This window comes from Sapajus apella, unplaced genomic scaffold (assembly GCF_009761245.1).
Source record: "Sapajus apella isolate SASKATOON/1434 unplaced genomic scaffold, GSC_monkey_1.0 scaffold59, whole genome shotgun sequence".
NCBI lineage: Eukaryota > Metazoa > Chordata > Mammalia > Primates > Cebidae > Sapajus > Sapajus apella.
In genome coordinates, this window is record NW_022436999.1 from 2,401,089 (window position 1) to 2,424,143 (window position 23,055).

The window sequence follows — 23,055 nt, forward strand, 5'->3', positions numbered from 1 at the left end:
GAAGGAAGGAAGGAAGGAAGGAAGGAAGGAAGGAAGGAAGGAAGGAAACAGAATGCAGAAGAATCCCAATCAAGAAAGAAAGAGAAAATAAGAAAATACAAATACAGAAGAGTCCCAATCACCCTGACCTGTACCACCAGATGCCCCCATTGTGGTGACCTGCCCTGTGTTTCTAAGACTTGTTCATGATCTTTCCTATCAATTTTCTTAGGAAGGGCTCTTATAAGTTCCATGGGACCATGACCAGAGACTGTTTAGCTTATTTCCTTCGGGAAGGCTTCATTTAGCAAAGGCAGTATTTTTACCCCTCTGTGGTGTGGGTGGAATAGTGTACCCTGCAACCCTTCACACAAACAATATGCTGAAGTCCTAACCTGTGAAATTTGGAAATATGGTCTTCGCGGATGTAGTCAAGTTAAGATGAGGTCATACTGGATTAGGATGGGCCCTAATCCAGTGACCAGTGTCCTTATAAGGAGACATAGACAAAGAGGAGAATGTTAGATGAAGATGCAGACAGACACACAAAGGGAAGATGGCCATGTGAAGATGGAGGCGGAGATTGGACTTAACACTGCTGCAAGCCAAGGGGTGCTAAAAACTACTGGCAGCTGCCAGAAACTAGAAGGGTCAAAGAAGGATCCTTCCCTAGAACCTTTGAAGGGAGATGGTCCTGCCAACACCTTGATTTTGGACTTCTAACCTCCAGAACTGTAAGACAATAATTTCTTTTGTTCTAAGCCACCCAGTTTGTGTTAATTTGTTATGGCAGCCCTAGGAGGGTAGGACACATAGCTTAGTTTTTTGTTTGCCACTCACTTTTTCAAAACTAAACATTGTCTTATTTAGAAATGTGTACATAGATGGTAAAATCATAAAGAGAAGTAAAGAAATGAATAACAGAAGTCAAAGTTGTCAGATGCTTGGGGAGAGAGGAAGGGTGGGGGGTGGAAAGAGACACATGGAACTTCCAAAGGGACTGGATGGGGTTATGTGGGCTTTCATGTTATGTTCTTTAAAGCATATGTACATTTTTTAGTTTTAGAAATGGGGTTTCGCTGTGTTACCCAGATCGGAGTGCAGTGGCTATTCACAGGCACACACATAGTGTACTACAGCCTCGAATTCCTGGGCTCAAGCCATTCTGCTGCCCCAGCCTCCCAAATAGCTGGGACTACAGGTGTGCACCACCACTCCCAGCCATATATACATTTGTACATATTACATGTATACATTTTAATGTACTCTTCTATGTGTATAATACATTTAACAATAAACTTTAACAAATAAAACAAAACGTAACCCTCAAAACCAAATTAGCTGAATTACCTAATCTAGGAGAGATGGGGCCAAATTATCTAAGCCAAATGCAGGCCTGAGGACATGAGCGTTGGCACCAAGGTGAGCATTTAGCAAATCGGAGCCCCTTGTACTAATGGAGATGAATAATAAATAAGAAATCTGAAAATGATGTAGATCATCAACCAACGCTAAGTTTACCATTAGGACCTAATGGGAAAGTCTCCTCAGTGGTGCCAAGTTTTGAGAGTCTAGCCTCAGCTAAACAATATTAGGTCAGACTCACAAAGCCTTTTGTGGCAAGACACTCCCATTTCTCCGGCTGACCTCCTAATAGGATGGCCTTGAGACGGTTTTAAGTGGCCTGCATTAAGCAACATTGAATCCCAAAGAAAGTCATTCAACCTCTTTGTATACATGGAGGATCAACATTCATTTTGGGGCTCTTGGTCTATAATTCCTGTCTAACACTTCCAGTCTTTCTTCTCAAGCAGAGAAGGCAGGCCTTAGGCTCAGCACTTTGACCATATGCGGGTCTGCTAATACACCATTTATTTTTGTTTCATTTTATTTGTTTGTACAGGTTACTCAGTGTTAGGAGAATTTTTGGCTTTCCAATTTACAATAGTGATATAAAATTTCTTCTTTAAGTAATTAATTTTTTTTTTAATTTCTAATTTTGTGGGTACATTGTAGGTATATATGTTTACGGGGTACCTGAGATATTTTGATACAGGTGTGTGATAATCACATCATGGAAAATGGGGCCGCTCAAACATTTGTCCTTTGATTATACTTTTAGTTATTTTTAAATGTATAATTAAATCATTTTGACTATAGCTACCCAATTGTGCTATCAAATACTAGGTCTTATTCTATTTTTTTTATGCCCATAAAGTTTTTTTAAAATAATTATATTAAGTGGTATATATAGGTGGTGTCCTAATTGGGAAATAATCAAGAATGATGTCTTTGTACCAGGCACAGTGGCTCACTTCTGTAATTCCAGTGTTTGGGAAGCCGAGGCAGGAGTATTGCTTTAGGCTAGGAGCTCAAGACCAAGCCGTCTCTACAAAAAATAAAAAATTAGCTGGGCATGGTAGTGCACACCTATAGTCCTGGCTACTTGGAATGCTGAGGTGGAAGAACGCTTGAGCCCAGTAGTTTGAGGTTACAGTGAGCTATGATTGTGCCACTGCACTCCATGCTGGGCAATAGAGTGAGACCCTACCTGACCTGATATTCACTTTTGTCATGTTATCTTTCCTTATAGAAGGGGAAAGTCCACTGAGATAAGCTAAGCGTCTTCAGGTTATCTTTCTCTGTGTGTCCCCTACCCCACCTGGCACCAACTGGGTGTGTTAGTCACTGGTGAACCCCTGGCTGAGGTATTACTCTTTCTCTAGTCTCCTCTCAATTCCTCTCCACCCCCTGCCCCAATACCTGGCAACAATAAGATGGGGAAATGGATAGTTTTTTTTTTTTTTTTTTTGAGACGGAGTTTCGCTCTTGTTGCCCAGGCTGGAGTGCAATGGCGCGATCTCGGCTCACCGCAACCTCCGCCTCCTGGGTTCAGGCAATTCTCCTGCCTCAGCCTCCTGAGTAGCTGGGATTACAGGCACGCACCACCATGCCCAGCTAATTTTTTGTATTTTTAGTAGAGACGGGGTTTCACCACGTTGACCAGGATGGTCTCGATCTGTTGACCTCGTGATCCACCCGCCTCGGCCTCCCAAAGTGCTGGGATTACAGGCTTGAGCCACCGCACCTGGCCGGAAATGGATAGTTTTAGAAGATGCGCAGATATCCCATTAGTCAAGTATGTGACCAGCAAGAGATGAGTTCTTTTTTTTTTTTTGAGACGACGTCTCACTCTGTCACCAGGCTGGAGTGCAGTGGTGTGATCTTGGCTCACTGTAGCCTCCACCTCATGGGTTCAAGTGATTCTTCTGCCCCAACCTCTCAAGTAGCTAGCTAGGACTACAGGTGTGTGCCACCACACCTGGCTAATTTTTTTATTTTTAGTAGAGATGGGGTTTCACTATGTTGGCCAGGCTGGCCTCGAACTCCTGACCTCAGGTGATCCACCCACCTCGACCTCCCAAAGTGCTGGGATTGTAGGCATGAACCACTGCCCAGCCGGGATGTGTTGTTTCAGAGAGTCTTGTCCTATGTTTGGTTCCTGGAGGGGACATGGCATAGGTTCCGGAAGGAAAAGAATGAGGTTTCACTTTTTAGGAGTCATACTCTATCATACACTTGTGGAAATGATGAGATCCATATATATGCAGCAGTCGGGAATGATTGGAAGTGCACATATTGTTAGATGGTGTGGTATTTGGTTGCTGAAGGAAGAAGTCAGGAAAAAGAAGTGCAGGGTATACTGCCCTTTGATCAGTGACAGCTTTAGGGGTTAGGCAGAAATGGAGGCAGGGCTTAAAGACACATAGGAGTTCCTTTTGACCTTTGTACAGCATGGCACAGAGGTGAAGAATGTCACTCCGAAGTCAGACAGATCTGGATCTGATACCCATTCCCATCCCTCACTGACTGGGCAACTGCCAACCTTTCTGTGTCTGATTTGGAGTGCATAAAATGGGGAAAAATAATTACACCTACTACTTAGGTTTGATTTAAGGATTAACAAAGGCGATGGACATAAACAGCATCGTGCCCCTACATAGTAAGTGATCCATAATGAGTAGTGTCATTACTAATCAAACATTCCATTTATTTATACAGCAAAAACATATTGCATGGTTATTGTGTGTCAGGGACTGCCAGGCCTTCGTGTCAGTCCCTTGAGCACTGAACCCTGTGGTTTCCGTTTATGTACAGGATACCTAATTATAATAATAGCTATAGTGTTCTGAGTGCCAGGTACTCTACTGGTTGCATCATTTCTGTATTGCCTTTAATCTTTATCCCCATTTTGTAGAAGCAGGAATTGAGGTTCAGAGTTTAAGAGATTTGTCCAGGGTCACAATGAGAGTGTCAGGCCTAGGATTGAAATCGTCCGCTCTCTTTTCCTATTCCATACTGACTCTTGTTGCTACCATCCTGGATGCATTATGTCCAGAACTAAACTTGGCGTCCTCAAATGGGCTTTTTCTCTCCACTTTCCATTCGGGGGCACCACTGGTCTTCTGCTTGTCACCCAAACCTGAAAGGCTGGAGATGTCTTCCTTCTCCATCAAGCCCCTACATCTGGTTAATCACTAGGTCTTTAGTTCCAATGTATCTTTTCCTCTCTGTTCCCCTGCCTGGCCAGGCCCCCGTTGCCTTAGGCCTGGACTTGTTCTTCTCAGTTACACATCACTTAACAGCAGGGATACGTTCTGAGAAATCATTAGGCAGTTTCATGATTGTGCAAACATTAGAGTGTTCTTATACTGCACACCTGGGCTATATGGTGTAGCCCAAGCTTGTCCTGCATGTGGCCCAGAACAGCTTTTTTGCTTTTTTTTTTTTTTTTTAAGCTCCTCAGCTGTTGTTAGTGTATTTTATGTGTGGCCCAAGACATTTCTTCCAATATGGTCCAGGGAAGCCAAAAGATTGGACACTCTGGTGTAGTCTGTTGTTTCCAGTGTTACTATACTGAATATTGTAGACAATTGTAATGCAGTGGTAAGAATTTGTGCATCTAAATGTATCTATACATAGAAAAAATTCAGTAAAAATATAAGAATAAAAAAATTTACTCTTATAGAACACTCACTATGAATGGAGCTTATAGGATTGGACTTTGCTCTGGTTGAGCTGAGTGGTGAGTGAATGTGAAGACTTAGGACATAAGTCTTCATGTGGTACACCACCATAGACTTCATAAACATTGTATGCTTAGGCTACACTAAATTTATAACGAAAATTCATTTTTTTAGACAGATTCTTACTCTGTCACCCAGCGTAAGGCATAATTGTGGTTCACTGCAACCTCTGCCTCCCAGGTTCAAATGATTCTTCTGCCTCAGCCTCCTGAATAGCTAGACTAGGCACATGCCACCACACCCAGCTAATTTTTTGTAGTTTTTGTAGAGATGGGTTTTTGCTATGTTGGCCAGGCTGGTCTTGAACTGCTGACCTCAAGTGATCCTCCTGCCTTGGCCTCCCAAAGTGGATTACAGGCCTGAGCTACTGTGCCCGCCAAAATTTTCTTTCTTCAATAATAAATTAATCTTAATTTGCTGTAACTTTTTTACTTTATAAACAAAAATTGTTTACTTCTTAACTCTTTTGTAATGATAGAACTTAACAAACACACTGTAGAGTTGTACAAAAACATTTTCTTTTTTTTTTTTTGAGTAAGAATATCACTGTATTTATTTTCCAACAGGTAATTTTTCTATGGCTTCAACAGTTTCTTTCCAATGTTAAAAGAAAAAATCCCCAAGTTTAGAACTGGATCACTTGGCCCTTTCTCTTTTTATCTCCTCCCAGTTGAAAATGCTTGCATCTCTTAATGGCCAGCATCCTCGTGGATCTGCAGTTAGGCTCAACACATTCCAGCCGGAGCACAATCTTCTTTGTGGTCTTAGCCTTCTTCCGGAAAATTGGCTTTGTCTGCCCACCATAGTCACTCTGCTTCCGATCATAGCGCCTCTTTCCCTGGGCACACAAGGAATTCTTGCCCTTCTTATACTGTGTCACTTTGTGAGGCTGATGCTTGCCACACTTCTTACAGAAGGTTCTTCAGGTTTTATGTACGTTGACCATCTTTGCAGAAGGGCTGGTCTGTCTGTATGATGAAAACCAGAAACAGCATCCAAGACACTCACCTCGCGCAGCTCTCGCCTTGCAACAGGAAAGGGAAACATTTTCTTTTATCTTTATTCTATGAACTTTTTTCATATATTACTTTTTTTTTTTTTTTTTTTTGAGAGAGAGGTCTCACTCTGCCACCCAGATTTAAGTACAGTGTTATGACCACGGCTGACTGCTGCTTTGACTTCCCAGGCTTAAGTGATCCTTCCACCTCAGCCTCCTGAGTAGCTGGACTAAAGGCATACACCACCATACCTGACTAATTTTTCAATATCTTTGTAGAGACAGGATTTCATTATGTTTCCCAGGCTGGTCTCTAGCTCCTGGGCTCAAGCAATCCTCCCACTTTGGCCTCCCAGATTGCCGGGATTACAAGCATGAGCCACTGCCCTCAGCCTACTTTTTTTTTTTTTTTTTTAACATGCATTTTTGTTGTTGTTTTTACATTTTAAACTTTTTTGTTAAAAACTAAGATGGAAACACACACTTTAGCCTTGTTCTACACAGGGTCAAGATCATCAATATCGTGGTCTTCCACCTCCGCATCTTATTCCACTGGAAGGGGCAAAACACACCTGGAGCTATTATCTCCTATAATAACAATGCTTTCTTCTGAAATACTTCCGGAAGAACCTGCCTGATGCTGTTTTACAGTTAACTTTTTTTTTTTTTTTTTTTTTTTTTTACATAAGTAGAAGGAGTGCACTCTAAAATAATGATAAAAAGTATAGTATGCTGGCCGGGCACAGTGGCTTCTGCTAGTAATCCCAGCCATTTGGGAGGCTGAGGTGGGAGGGTCGCTTGAGCCCAGGAGCTTGAGACAGGCCTGGACCATGAACTGAGACCCCCTTCTCTACAAAAACTAAAATAATTAGCCAGGCATGGTGGCACACACCTATAGTCTCAGCTACTCAGGAGGCTGAGGTGGGAGAATCACCTGAGCCCAGGAGATTGAGGCTGCATTGAGCTATGACTGTACCATTACATGCCAGCCTGAGTGACAGAGTGAGACCTTGTCTCAAAAAAAAAAAAAAAGGAAATACATAAACCACTAATATAGTTGTGTATTAGCATTATCAAGTATTATGTATGGTACGTAACTGCATGTGCTATGCTGTTATACAACTGGCCACACAGTAAGCTTGTTTACAGCAGCATCACCACAGACACATGAGAATACATGGTGCTATGACATCGTGACAGCTGCCATCATCACTAGGTGATAGGGAGTTTTTAGCCCTATTATGTCTTATGGTACTGCTGTCATGTATGTGGCCTGTCATTGACTAAAAACATCATTATGCGGTGCATGACTATCTTTGCCATTGCCCGACAGGAGAGGTGAGGTTTACACAATCCACTCTCATGGACTTCACCAGAATTTGATAAAGCATTCTTAAACTTTTCAGGATGTGAAAGCATGACAATTTGTTATTGTCTCAGCTGTTTGTCAGCGGTAGAAGTTTATAGTGGGCTCCCTGCAGTGGTACAAATACGTAAACTGCTTTGACTATAAGCTTTCTCTTCCACACAGGAAAGCATGTTGGGAGATAATTGCTCCCCACTCGGTGTTTTAAAGCTTTCCTCTTTAAACAAATGGTGCTGGGACAACTGCATAGCCACATGCAAAATAATGGAGTTGGGCCCCTATCTCGTATTATATGCAGAAATTAAAGATGGATCCATGACCTAAATATAACAGCTGAAACCATAAAAGTTTTGGAAGAAAAAATAGAATTAAATCTTCATGATCTTGAATTTATTAATGGATTCTTAGATATTACACCAAAAGTATGAGCAATAAATTAAAAAAATAAAGTGGACTTCCTCTAAATTAAAAACTTGGGTGCATCAAAAGTATCAAGTAAGTGAAAAGACAGCCAACAGAATGGGGGAAATAGTTGCAAGTCGTGTATCTGAAAAGGGTCTAGTATCAGAATATATGAAGAGCTCATATAATTCATTAATAAAAAGACAAGCCAGGCGAGGTGGCTCACGCCTGTAATCCCAGCACTTTGGGAGGCCGAGGTGGGTGGATCACAAGGTCAAGAGTTTGAGACCAGCCTGACCAAGGTGGTAAAACCCCGTCTCTACTAAAAATACAAAAATTAGCCAGGTGTGGTGGCACGTGCCTGTAATCCCAGCTACTCGGGAGGCCGAAGCAGGAGAATCCCTTGAACCCAGGAGGTGGAGGTTGCAGTGAGTCGAGATTGCGCCATTGCACTCCAGCCTGGGCAACATAGTGAGACTCTGTCTCAAAAAATAAATTAATTAATTAATAAAAGTTTTAAAAAATAAAAAGACAAACCATCCACTTTAAAAATGGGCAAAGGCCTGAATAGACATTTCTCCAAAGAAGATATGCAAATGGACAACAAGCTCATGAGAAGATGTTCAGTATCCTTGGTCTTTAGGGAAATGCAAACCCAAACCACGTTGAGTTACCATGTCACATGCACTAGGATGGCAGTAAGAATATCAATAATAAGGAAAATAACAAGTGTTGGTGAAGATGTGGAGAAACTGGAACCCCCATAGTCTGCTTGTGGACATGTAAAATGGTTCAGCTGCTGTGAGAACAACTCTGTGGTTCCTTAAAAAGATAAGCATGAATTTCCACGTGATCCAGCAAATCACCTCCTAGGTACATACCCCTCAAATGACAGCAAGTATACATATATAGGTATACACATGTTCATACACACTAGTCACAGTAGCCAGAAAGTAGAAACAACCCATGTGTCTATCAGTGAACAAAAGGATAAACAAACTGTAGTACGTACGTACAATGGAATATTATTCACCCATAAAGAGGAATGAAGTACTGATATAAGCTATAATGTGAATGACCCTTGAAAACATGTTCAGTGAAATAAGCAGATGTGTCACACATTGTGTGATTGCATTTATATGAAGTATTCAGAATAGGTAAAACCATAAAGACAAAGGAGATTGGTGGTTGCTAGGGGTTGGGAGGAGGGGAAATGGGGAATAATTGCTTAATGGGCACAGAGTTTCCTTTTGGGTTGATGAAAATGTTTTAGAACTAGACAGGTGGTGGTTGTACAACACTGTGAATGTACTCAATACCACTAAATTCTTCACTTTGAAATGGTTAATTTTATGTTATTTGGATTTCAGCTTTTAAAAAGGTCTACAAAAAATAAGGCTTTCACAGGCTTTGCTGCTTTAATGATTAGTAGTAACAGGTGCTTGGTAGATACCAGTATTTCAGGACACAATTGTTCAGAGCCACTGTCGTGCACCACCATTCCCAGCTAAATTTTTTGTATTTTTAGTAGAGGCGGGGTTTCACCATGTTGGCCAGGCAGGTGTTGAACTCCTAATCTCAGGTGATCCACCTGCCTCGGCCTCCCAAAATGCTGGGAATACAGGTGTGAGCCGCCATGCCCAGCTAGGAATTTTTTTTAACAGTGCTGTGTGTATCTTAGTTTCTTCATCAGTAAAACAGAGATGGTAGTAGTACCTGTCTTGTAAGTTGTTGTGAGAAGTAGAGATACTGGCTATAAAATGGGTGGTACAAAAATGGATACACTGTAGGTGTTTAAGAAATGATGGCTCTGACCATCAATCCATGGCAGTTAAATGCTGGAGCCCACAGGGGAGGCCAGGAGGATGGCAGAGAATTCTGTTCTGTGGTTTCCCTGTGATTAATGCAGACTCTGGTTTCTCTATATTCCTTTCCTTGCCCAGTATTGATCCTCCAGAAGGTGGAGAATGGAGACCTGAGCAACAAGATTCTGAAGATCACTGATTTTGGCCTGGCTCGAGAATGGCACCGAACCACCAAGATGAGTGCAGCAGGGACGTACGCTTGGATGGCACCTGAAGTCATCCGGGCCTCCATGTTTTCCAAAGGCAGTGACGTGTGGAGGTAAGGTCCACAGGGGCAAGGACAGCATTTCCCAGGTCCTTCTTGGTGGCACATACATTTCAAGACTTGGAGAATTGAGGTTACATAGAAACCCCGGCACCCAAAATAGGTCTAAGTGACGTCCCCCCAGAGTCATCTATGCTAATTCCCATGTTGCCAGGGGACAGTTTCTAATGCTTTCATCTACCAAAAAAAATCCCTCAAGTGTTATACGTAGGCCGCTTTGTGCTGGTGACTGCTCCCTAGGAAAGGCCAATAGATTCCAGGGGCAACATGTACTCCCATCTCTGCCCTGTAAGATGGGAAGGATACTCAGTCCCTTCTGGAGATCTTCGTGAGGATCAGCCTGGCTTGCTCAGCAACAGTGCTAGGCTTTCGTGGCTGTTACTGCTGAACTTGGGAAGGGGATTGACCCAATGTCCTTACTTTAAGCTCCTGAACCAATGACTATTCTTTGTGCAATCTCTTTCTCTTGTTGGCCTAAAATTATCTTTTCCAGGTATCCAGTTAATCTTTCAGTCAATGTTCTATCTGTTGACATTGACCCAGAAATGGGAAAAAACAGTTCCCAAGTATGTACCCAGAACTGCAGAGCCATAGACTAGAAATGACCAGCCATCCTCCTAGTAAATATGAGCCCAAAAGGTTGCAAGGAAATAGGTCTAAAGATTTGCCCAGCTGAGGAAGGATGAGCAGCTACCCGGTATATGTCGTCATGGCTGTGAGACAGTAGCATCACCTTGGTATACAAAAGAAAGGATTGAAGCTTATCACTGTATATCAGTCCATGGAGTTATTGTCCTGACGTGTTGTAAAGTGAGCTTCTGTGTGTGTGCGCGTGTGCGTGTGTATTTTAAATAATTTAAAAATATTTATTGAGCTATTATTCATCTTGAGCTATTATTCACATACCGTAAAGCTCATCCTTTGTACACTTTAGAGTGTATAAGTTGGCCATATACAGTGGCTCATACCTGTAATCCCAGGACTTTGGGAGGTTACAGTGGGAAGATCTCTTGGGCCCAGGAGTTTGGACCAACCTGGGCAACGTAGTGAGACCCCCATCTCTACAAAAAATTTAAAAATCAGCCAGGTATGGTGGCATGCACCTGTAGTCCCAGCTACTCAGGAGGCTGAGATGGGAGGATTACCTGAGCCTGGGAGGTTGAGGCTGCAGTGAACTGTGATTGCACCATTGCACTTCAGCCTTGGTGACAGTGAGACCCTATCTCAAGAAGTAAATAAGCATGTAAGTCAATGGTTTTTAGTATATTTAAAAGGTGTGTATGGGTCACTTGTTATTAGTTTCCTAGGGCTGCTATAGCAAATTACTGAACCTAGTGGCTTAAAGCAACAAAGTACATGCTTTTGTAGTTTGGAGACCAGAAGCTTGAAAGTGATATGGGCAAGGCCACACCCTCCAGAGACCGTAGTGGAGATAATGATTCAAATAAGGATTCTGGGTATTAGGACATGGACATAGCTTTAAGCGTCACCATTCAGCCCATTACAACCACTTTCTATTTCCAGAACTTTTTTTTTTTTTGAGTTGGAGCCTCACTCTATCTCCCAAGCTGGAGTGCGGTGGCACAATCTCAACTCACTGCCACCTCTGCCTCCCAGGTTCAAGCGATTCTTCTGCCTCAGCCTCCCAAGTAGCTGGGATTATAGGTGCACGCCACCATGCCTGGCTAATTTTTATATTTTTAGCAGAGATGGGAGTTTGCTGTGTTGGTCAGGCTGGTCTCGAACTCCTGACCTCAACTGATCTGCCTACCTTAGCCTCCCAAAGTGCTGGGATTATAGGCGTGAGCCACCGTGCCTGGCCAATTTCCAGAACATTTTTTATTACCCCAAAAAGAAGCCCCATATGTATTATCAGTCATTTCCTAATCCTTCTTCCTTCTACTCCCTAGCAAACACTAATTTACTTTCTATCTGTATGAATTTGCTTATTCTGGACTTTTCACAGAAATGGAATCATACCATGTGTGGTCTTTTGTGACTAGGCTTTTTTCATTTAGCATAATGTTTTCGAGGTTCGTCCATGTTGTATCTTGTATCAGAATTTAATTTCTTTTTTAAGGCTTAATATCTTGAATTAATTGCTTTAATAAAAAAGAAAAAAAGGCTTACTAATATTCCATTGTATGGATAGACCATATTTGTTTATCCATTCGTCAGTTGACGGGCATTTGGGGGGTTTTGCTTTTTGGCTGTTATGAATAATGCTACTGTGGACACTAGTGTACAACACAAGCTTTTGTGTAAGCATATTTTTTCAGTTTTCTTGGATCTATATCTAGGAGTGAAATTGCTAATCATGTAGCAGTTCTGTGTTTAACTTTTTGAGGAACCACCAAACTTTTTCATCATAACTATACCATTTTATTATATTCCCATTACCAATGTATGAATGTTCCAGTTTCACTACATCTTTCCAATACTTGTTATTATCTGTGTTTTTAAGAAGAGTTACCATGTCCATCCTTGTGGATGGGAAATAGTATTTTATTGTGATTTCTATTTGCATTTCACTAAATGACTAATGATGTTGAGTATCTTCTCATGTACTTATTGACTAATTATATCTTTGAACCTGAACAAATGTCTGTTCAAATCCTTTGCCAATTTAAAAATTAGAATATTTGTCTTTTTTTTTAATTTTCTTTTTTTTTTTTTAATTTTTTTTGGGGGTGCTGTGACTCGGATATACTTGTCTTTTTATTGTTGAGCTGAAAGAGTTCTTTCTATTCTCTTGTCAGAAAAATGATTTGCAAATATTTTTTTCCATTCTGTAGATTGTTTTTCCACTTTCTTAGGGCTAGTCTTTGAAACAGTGTTCTTAATTTTGATGATGTCTGTTTACTTTGTCATCTGTGTCATATCTAAAAAGCATTGCCTAATCCAAAGTCATGAAGACTTACACATCTAAATTTTTTTTTCTAAGAGTTTTATAATCTAGCTCTTACATTTATGTCTCTGATCCATTTTGACTTAATTTTTGTATGTGGTGTGAAGTAGGGGTCCAACTTCATTATTTTTCATGTGGCTATTCAGTTATTCTGGCCCCATTTATTGAAAAGACTATTTTTTCCCGTCAAATTATTTGTCTGGTCACTTTTATCAAATGTCAATTTACGAGAAATATGAAGGTTTATTTCTAGATTCTCGGTTCCACTCCATTAATCTATATCTGTCCTTATGCCAATACCACCCTTTCTTTTTTTTCTTGAGACGGAGTTTCGCTCTTGTTACCCAGGCTGGAGTGCAATGGCGCAATCTCGGCTCACCGCAACCTCCGCCTCCTGGGTTCAGGCAATTCTCCTGCCTCAGCCTCCTGAGTAGCTGGGATTACAGGCACGTGCCACCATGCCCAGCTAATTTTTTGTATTTTTAGTAGAGACAGGGCTTCACCATGTTGACCAGGATGGTCTCGATCTCTTGACCTTGTGATCCACCCCCCTCGGCCTCCCAAAGTGCTGGGATTACAGGCGTGAGCCACCGCGCCCGGCCCCCACCCTTTCTTAATTGGTATGACTTTGTGGTAAATTTTGAAATTAGGAGATGCGATTCCAACTTTGTTCTTTTGAAGATTGTTTTGGCTATTCTGAGTCCTTTGCATTTAATAAATCTTGGGATAATTTTGTTAATTTCTACAAAATAGATGGCTGGGATTTTGATGGGAATTGCATCAAATCTGTAGCTTTGTGGACCATTGACATCTTCCTCCCTGCCCCCCGCCCCAGACAGAGTCTCATTCTTGCTTGAGCTGGAGTGCAGTGGTGTGATTATGGCTCGCCACAGCTTTGACCTCCTAGGCTCAGTTGATCCTCCTGCCTCAGCCTCCTAAGTAGCTGGAGCTGCAGGCATGCTCCACTTTTTCTATTTTTTGGAAGGACAGGGTTTCGCCATGTTGTCCAGGCTAGTCTCGAACTCCTGGGCTCAAGCTGTTCATCTGCCTTGATCTCCCAAAGTGCTGGGATTAGAGGTGTGAGTCACTGTGCGTGGCCCTATAGGTATCTTAGTAAGTTGTCCAGTCCGTGATCATGGGATATCTTTCCATTTATTTAGAACTCCTTTAACTTTTTTCAGTGATGTTTTGTAGCATCTGTATATTGAATCTTATTTTACCATGCACTAATTACAGGGTGAAGTAGCTAATGAGAAGAAGTGAGTTTAACTTTCCTTGTACTATCTGACCTGATCTCATTAAGTTGAGTTGTATACTGATACTCAGCTATTTTTGATGTATAAAATCAGCAATTTCATGTTTCAGTTTAACACTTTCATTGCTTGACCATATGCTAATGAGATTAACTAATACATTAATTAAGCTAAGCTGCTATTACAAAGAGGCCTGCAGATATGGAGGCTTAAATGAGATAGAAGTATATTCTCTTTCAAGAACTAGTCTAGATAGTCCAGGCTGGCAGGGCAACTGTGTCCCATGAGATCTTTTAGGAACCTAGGTTCTTCTAGATTCCCCCAGTGCACTGACCTTGACCAAATGGTTAAATGGGGTGACTGTTACATGTGTATTACAGTTTTCGTAAAAGAGGAAGGAGAGCTTATTCATGTCAAGCACAGTTTATCTTAATTTGGAGAGCATCCAGAAGTTGTACACATCTCTGCACTCCCCATTTGCCTGCACTTGGTTATGTGGGCACACCTGGCTCCAAGGGAGGCAGACAAATGTATGTTCTAGCTGGACAACTGTGTGCCCCACTAAAGCTCTTACTATGGAAAAGCAGGAAGAGTGGCTTTGAGGGGACAAGCAGCCACTTGTCACACTCAGCTTTCTCTTGCGTTTCTTAATAGAAAACCATTACTTCTCAGCAACATGATTGTTATCTACGTCCAATATTCCTGCTAGGTTTCTTCTCCCAGACTAACCCTGAAATTGCCCAGGTTTTATTGTCACACACTCCAGAGGTTTCTGCTGGCGATGATTTGGACAGAGTTGTGTCACGTATCCAAGCATGTTCCCAGTGGGAAGGGAAAGCACAGATGCCCCACACGGAGTCTTCTCAGGATGACAGAAATGGTAGATAGGGAAGGACAAGGCCATTACAGAACTTTTTTCTCCACCAAAAGAATAAGGGCAAGACCTTTCAGCTTTTAACCTAAGTATCCTTATTATAAGACTAACCTCTAGGTCTTGCCCTATAACCATGATCCTAAAAGTAGACTTGAAGAGCCTTTGGTGAGAGGCATCTGATAAAATTATTCTACTCTCTAGAGGAAATTGCTTGGAGGTAAACCTCAAATCAAAAGCACTTTGGATGATGTGTCTTGGATATTGCCACATGGTCTGCCAGTAGGTCTCTAGTTTCTCTAGTCTAAATTTATTCCCAGGACTTAGGCCTCCTGACACAGTTTGGCTGATGATCGTGGTTTGAAAACACAATTCACCCTCCTCCCTAGCTGTCTTAGCTTCTATGCTGCAGGATTTCCTTCAAGGTACAATTTATAATCCACTAAATGGGCCCTTCATTCCTCCTTCCTCAAACCTATCCATCTAAGTAGCTCTAAATAGTTTATCACCTTTAGCAGAGGAAGATGTGTGCCCAGTGCTATACATAAAGCAATGCTTGTACGCTGGTAACTGTTGTTACCACCTACAAATGCTTAAGGGCTGGGTTCTGTGGTAATGTTATAAATATTTTATATTCTTCACAAGAATCTCCAAAAGTAGGGATTATTATTTCCATTTTATAGATGAGGTAACTGGGCTCAGACAGTTTCAGTCATGTGCCTAAGTTCACCCAGGTGGCAGACATAAAGCTATGATTAGAACTAGATATGTGTGTAGTGAAAATCTGTGCTTATAGTTATGCCACCATCTGTATGCTCTTGTTCCTGCACTTAAGGCAGCCTCTTTCTGAATGATCAGCCCACCATGCCTAGGGCCCAGCAGTGTGTCCCACTGAGGGGCAGGGCATGCCTAGGAACTTGATACAAAGCTGTTTCCCAAACTGACTTGTAACTCACTGACTCATTCAAGAAGCGTTTGTGGAATGCTTGCCCTGTGCCAGGTACTGGCTGAGCCTGAGTGCCCCACACCTCGCCCCTCCTGGAACTCATCCAGGGCTGGGGGCCTCTGCGCCTCTGCTATTCCAGGTGCCCAGGACCAACTGGTTTGTCTTCCTGCTTTTTGAGTGTGCTTCTAAAGTTCTCCTGCTGTGATGGAGGATGAGATGATAAAGGGCTGGATTCTCAACTATGTAAGTTTCCCAATCTGCTTGGATTGGGGACTGCCTCAAGAAGGCTATTGCTGAAATCTTTACCTTTCTTTGTGCTGTGTGGGTACAGCAGTGGTTTCAGTCAGAGGGCATTGTCCCACAAGACCTTCTTGCCTGTTGGATGTGGGATGAGGTGGAGGCATTTTCTTAATCATTTTAAGTTTAAAAAATTACAATAGTAAAATGTTTTCTATAGAAAAAAATTTGAAAATATGTATAAACAAGAAAGAAGAGACAGGAAAAGAAAATCACCATGAACCCACTTATAGAGATAATGCGTATTGATATTTTGGTGTGTTTACTCCTATTCATATGCTCGTCTGCTTATCCCTAGTGGGATCTCTCTGTTTGGTAAGTTGCTTTTTGAATGTAATATAGCATGAACATATTACCACATTAATAAATATGTTGTTATGTCAGTAAGTCTATCAATATATATATTACATATATGTTAATAAATATCATTTTGAATGAGGGTTCAGTTGATAACAAAAAGAATTACATGCTACTTTCAGTTTACAAAGCCCTTTCACATACATTAGTTCAATTATCTTTGCCAAAGACTATTAAACAGTGTGGTTCCTGGAATGTGGAATGTGGGGTCACAGATAATTACCAAGTTCAAGACATTCCTCAGCCCACCTCATTCAAGGGAGACTGGTCCCCTCCTTTCAGTGCATGGACCCTAAGCTGAGCTGACAATCTAGAGATGGTACAGGTTACTATGAAATAGAGCTCTGGCCCAGCACAAGCATGAAGTTGCTGTGCCTTTTGTCAAGAAAGGTGGCTGTCTACTTTTCCTCACTTTGAAAAAAAAACCAAATACCCCTCCTACACCTCTGACTCTAGGAAATGGTTGAAGGGATTACCAAGCCTTGGGAGGTGGTTAATTATTGACTCAAGAGTAAATCCTCTGAGAATTGGGTTAGGCAGTGAGGACTTTTAGGAAATTACTGGCTGCACTGGGGGAGCTGGTGGGTCTGTGTTGTGGGGAGGAATTCAGAGGCAGTGACTTAGCTGAGCGGGGACTCAGGCAGTGACTTAGCTGAGCGGGGACTCAGAGGCAGTGATGACTTAGCTGAGTGGGGACTCAGAGGCAGTGACTTAGCTGAGCGGGGACTCAGAGGCAGTGATGACTTAGCTGAGTGGGGACTCAGAGGCAGTGACTTAGCTGAGCGGGTTCTTCCAGGCTGCTTGCAGATGGTCGTCAAAGGACTTATTGACCTTTTAATCTTTGGAGGGGAACTAAGTGGGCTAAACCTCAGGTAAATTCCTACTGTCCACCTCTCCCTGGAGCTTAGATCCATGTAAACTTGTATTTCTCTTTAATTTCTGCAGTCTTTTTTCCTGCCAACGGAATACCAAGTCTTCATTTATATCACCCGCCTTCCATTGTAGAAATACAGAGGGACATTGGCAGAGGAAAACCAGTTTAGTCAGCCTCAGAAAGCCTTCTTCTCTGAATGCCAGTATCCCTCAGCTGTCACCAACACTGTAGCTCGACATAAGCCTCCTCAGACACATTCTCATTTCAGGCCCTGTTCAAGAAGCCACAGTGCTGCTAGCCATAGATAGTCATAGATGGTAATTTCTGGACAAAGGGTAGTTGTTGGTGTTAGTGATTCCTTGTAACAGTTCTGCAAGGTCAGTATTGCTGTCTTTGTTGTCAGGATGGGGAAACTGAGGTTTGGAGAGGTGAACTTGCTTCCCTAAGGGCACATAGCTGTTAAGAAAATCCAGGCATTTGACTCAGGTCTGTTTAGATCTTTCTCTGGTAGCATTCTGCCTATGTTCTCACATTCCTTTTAGCTGTAGAACGCCTGAAATGGGATAGAATGCAGACGAACAAAGAAACAGGCCAGGTAAGAGTAGAGCTGCCCTGGCTGGAGATAACGGGGCCAGTCCCAGTCCCCTCTCCGCTCCACCCCTGACTGCTTCCAGGTGGTCTGAGACACCTTCACAGGACACTTAGAGCTCAGTGTGAAAACTGTCACAGAAAGGTTGCAGGGACATAAACAGGACATATTTGGGTCTTTGAAGCACTCTATGATCTTTCCAGGTAGTTAGGGTCCAGATACCAACCGTCTTTGCCTGGCTGGGAGAAAAGGGCTCTGTGCGACCTTTGGTTTTTATTCTCCAGGATGGAGGTGGGCATTAATTCCAAGAGCAAGCAATGGAGGATAACAGTGGCTCTGAGCTAAGAATCTGGTCAGCAGGGCTGAGAGTTCCTGGAGGTCACTTGGTAGAGGCTCCCCAGCATGACCACTACCTGGATAAGTCACATGAAAGGTTTCTCAGGAAGTGAAACAGTGCAGTTTTGATGGTGTTTGGGTTTTACTCTAGCCTGCAGGACTGTCTGACCAAGCACTCACTCCTGTACACACGCACCCACCCACTCACATACCTATGAGTGTTTCCTGTGTACCAGAGCTTGGGCTAGGCCCTGAGAATGCTAAGATTAAAAACAACTCTCCTTGCTCTTTAGGAGCCCATAGGCTGGCAGACAAACAACTACAATACATGGCAGCCAAACAGCTGAGTAACACCTGGGGATGTTGGAAAGGCATCCTAAAGTGTCCAACACTATTCTCATCAGCCTCCAAACTAAAATCCGTCTCCTTGTCTAGACAAGTCAAGACCAACTGGCTACTAGGCTTTTTGTTTTTTCCTGGCAAAATGCTTAAAGAAAATGATAGTATTTGAAAGCCTCACTGGGGTAAAGCCATCATCCGATGAATGAATAAATGGTGAGAAATTTGAGTCAGATCTTGAAAGATGATTAGAGTTTACCAAGCAGAGAAATGGTAGAAGGCATTCTAGGGAGAAGAAATTGGGAATTGGTCTGGGCCCACCATGATGTACTCTGTGTATGCCCTTAGTAATATGCTACTAAACACTTCTAAAACTTGCTTTCCTCATGTGCAAAATGTTGATAATACCTATCGTAACTGTTGTAGAGATACACAGTGATCTTTGTAAAATACCTCAGCATTCTTTACATATGAGGTTTCATAATAAGAAGCTACTGGGTTTATTATTATTATTATTATTAGTTATTTTGAGACAGAGTCTTACTCCATTTCCCAGGCTGGAGTCCACTGGCGCAACCTTGGCTCACTGCAACCTTTGACTCCTGCATTTAAGCAATCATCCTCCCTCAGTTTCCCAGTAGCTGGGATTACAGACATGCACCACCACATCTGGCTGATTTTTGTATTTTTAGTAGAGATGGAGTTCCACCATGTTGGCCAGGCTGGTCTTGAACTCCTGACCTCAAGTGATCCGCCTGTCTCGGCCTCCCAAAGTACTGGGATTACAGATATGAGTCACCATGCCCAGCCTATTATTATTTTTTAAATTAATGTGACCTTTGTTGCTGGTTGCAAAACTATTGTTGAGTTTGGTGTTGAAAACATAAGGAGAGCCATTCTTCTAACTATTCATAGCCATATGGTTTCTTGTCTTGACTTATTCCTGGAAGGACCGAGTGCTGTGTGATTGTGTCTGGTTCTGATGGTGAATTCACAGACTAATTCTTTCATTAAGCTTTGTACTCCACATTCACTGACTCATGGGACACGAGAAAAGAAATTCTTTGTGTGGACTTGAAAGATAGAGAGGGCACACTGAAGCTCTCACAGCTGATGTGCTACCCTGTTCTACTGATATGGTCTACCCTTGTGAAACTTTTCCCTTTGAATTAGACAAAGATCTTAGTTAAGGACCCACTCACACTGATCCGGGGACAGAAATCTATTCAACTTAGTAGGCATTTAAAGAAATCTTTTATAGAACAAAATCTGCTTTCAGTGGTTAGCTCTCTGCTTTTTATAAAGCTAAAACAATATATATATCTGTTAATCCTAGCACTTTGGGGAAAAAAATGTATCTGTGACAAAAGCTGAAGTTTTCTTAAAACAAAAAAATTTATACTTGGGAGGCTGTCTTTTCTCCCAGTTTATTTCATTAATAATAGTGACAACAGGCCAGGTGTGGTGGCTCATGCCTGTAACCCCAGCACTTTGAGAGGCTGAGGCAGGAGGATCACTTGAGGTCAGGAGTTTGAGAGACCAGCCTGGCCAATGTGGTGAAAACCCATCTCTACTAACAATACAAAAATTTGCCAGACATGGTGGCGCACTCCTGTAATCCCAGCTACTCGGGAGGTGGAGGCAGCAGAATCTCTTGAACCCGGGAGACAGAGGTTGCAGTGAGCCAAGATTGCGCCACTGCACTCCAGTCTGAACAGCAGAGCAAAACTCCATTTCAAAAAACAAAAAAAACAATAAGGATAACAAAAGAGCCATGGCCATTGGGCACTTATTAAAACATTATAGTAGCTCATTTAATTAAACAGTGGCCTAGCCAGACTGATAGTGTTATTTGTGCTTTACAGATGAGGAATTAGAGGCTTAGAGAGGCGTACCTTGCGCAAGGTCATATAGGTAAGGAAGTATGGAAGAAAACTCGAAAACCTAGTGTTCTTCCCTCCAGAGATTTTGCTTTTAGCTAGTAGGCTTTATGGCTTCCCTTTATGATCACATTAGTATGTCTATTTCATTAGTCTTGCTATATGTTGGGGAGAATGTGGGCTGCTCAGAAAAGCCTCATGAGCTATTGGAGTTAAGTTGTACCTGAGGTTTATTACATGGCTTCTGTCTTCTTCCTCTCCTTAGCTATGGGGTGCTGCTTTGGGAGTTGCTGACTGGTGAGGTGCCCTTTCGAGGCATTGATGGCTTAGCAGTTGCCTATGGAGTGGCCATGAACAAACTTGCCCTTCCTATTCCTTCTACATGCCCAGAACCTTTTGCCAAACTCATGGAAGGTAAGTAACCCCTGGTCTGAACCAAGCTGGAGACACTTTGCTTTCTTATAAGCACTGGGTAGAGTTTGGCCAATTCTATGAGATTGATTATTGAAAGAGGCGATAAAGTTTTAGTCACCTAAGGAGGAATCCTATGGGCAACTATCTTCTTCAAGATGACGTCCACACCCTGCTGCAAGCGGGTCACATCTGCAGGGACGGTAGAAGTTAAATTAGTAACAAAAGCCTGCTAGGCACTACTTCAGCATATTCTTATCTAATGCAAAATCAGAAAATATAGCAACTTTTATGTCAGGACCTCTGAGTGCCTTAAGAGAAGTGAAGAACATCTGAGGGGAAGGAACTCTAAAAGTCATCTAGTCAAACCCCATAATTTTGTAAGTAAGGAAACTAAAGCTAAGCGAAGTTGAGTAGATGGGTGGCCGCCCCATTAGGGAGTAGCTAAGCTGCGATTAGGTAGAATTCACTTTCCCTGACTCCCACTAGAATGCTTTTCATCCTCTCCTCCTCATCACCCCATTGTGGTTGGAGAAGGGCTAACTCGTTTATTTATGGGAAACTGAGGCCCAGGGCATGGTTCCTCATTGTTCTTGAATCAGGTAGTAGCGTGGTAAATTGTGTTATGGCAGTGCTTTGTACAAGAAAACTCTTTGGGCTCACTTTTCTTATTCTTAATTAACAGCCAGAATGGAATGAATAACAAACTGCTGCACCTTATTTCCATTTTCACTCTTTATGGTTGTAATGGTGGGCAACTTGGTTTACTTCCTGAGCTCTATTTGAGGTTATCTAAGTTCTGATCTCTGTTTCTGGAAGGAGTAAGAGGTAGTTTTCTGGAAAGTGAGGCCATGTAATAGCCTAAGTCTTATATGTTTGCCTCTATCCACTCATACTCTCTGTGTATCCGCATGTTCTGTTCAGACTGCTGGAACCCTGATCCCCACTCACGACCATCTTTCACGAATATCCTGGACCAGCTAACCACCATAGAGGAGTCTGGTTTCTTTGAAATGCCCAAGGACTCCTTCCACTGCCTGCAGGATGACTGGAAACATGAGATTCAGGAGATGTTTGACCAACTCAGGGCCAAAGAAAAGGTAAAAACAACAACAACAACAACAACAACAACAACAAAAAGAAAAAAGATACGCATTGAATTAGTAGACCTCATCCACTGGGGCCTCTGGACTGGGTCTGACTGACCACCCTGATTCTAGCATGCCCACCTTCCTGCTTAATTGTGTCTACTTAATTGTCCGAACCAGAGAAGAACAGTTACCAGTGGGATGTCTCACCCTGCCAGCTGGAAATAGGAGAGGTTCTGGAAATATTTCATGATTCTCTAATGGACTTCTAGAGGAAGGTTAACTTGATACAGGGACACTTCAACCTTGAGGATAGTTATCAGAACATCCTCCAGTGTCTTTTTGACATCAGAATCAGAAATAGAATATCGGCTAAAAATACCATGGGTCTGAAATTGTGTGGCATTTTTCATGTTTTTATGAAAAGTATTTCAAGCCCAAACCAACCAGGGAGTTCAGAGACTCCTACCCTACCAGAGATCTGTCTTTTTGTTTCGGTGGCCATTCCCTAATTGGCCCCTTTCCATTCCCTCAGTGTGTCCCCTAGCAGTCAGTATACACACAGGTGAAGCCAGTCACATGCAGCTATATTGCTTATATAGGCGCAGAACTAAATCTAAGGGATGTAGCCAGGGGCAAAAGGGAAGTCTTTATAGATTTGGTTAATTTCTTTTTTCTTTTCTCACTCTGCACTATGGGAATTTGGGATGTTAATAGCCATATGATAATAATGATAGCTAAAATTGTTTATGGCTTTATGGTTTCCCACTTTTTCCACTTGAAAAGTTTGATGGGCCGGGCGCGGTGGCTCAAGCCTGTAATCCCAGCACTTTGGGAGGCCGAGGCGGGTGGATCACGAGGTCAAGAGATCGAGACCATCCTGGTCAACATGGTGAAACCCCGTCTCTACTAAAAATACAAAAAATTAGCTGGGCATGGTGGCGT

The 23,055-nt window shown here is 42.3% G+C and overlaps 1 protein-coding gene and 1 pseudogene across 1 annotated transcript in view; one reads left to right on the forward strand and one right to left on the reverse strand.

Moving 5' to 3' along the window:
• MAP3K9 (mitogen-activated protein kinase kinase kinase 9) overlaps positions 1 to 23,055 on the forward strand; it is an 86,150-nt gene that overhangs the window by 39,212 nt on the left and 23,883 nt on the right. The window contains 3 exon segments of the mRNA XM_032245737.1: positions 9,775 to 9,955; positions 20,877 to 21,025; positions 21,947 to 22,122. Of these exon segments, the coding sequence (XP_032101628.1) occupies positions 9,775 to 9,955; positions 20,877 to 21,025; positions 21,947 to 22,122 (506 nt within the window).
• LOC116528501 lies at positions 5,601 to 6,130 on the reverse strand (annotated as a pseudogene).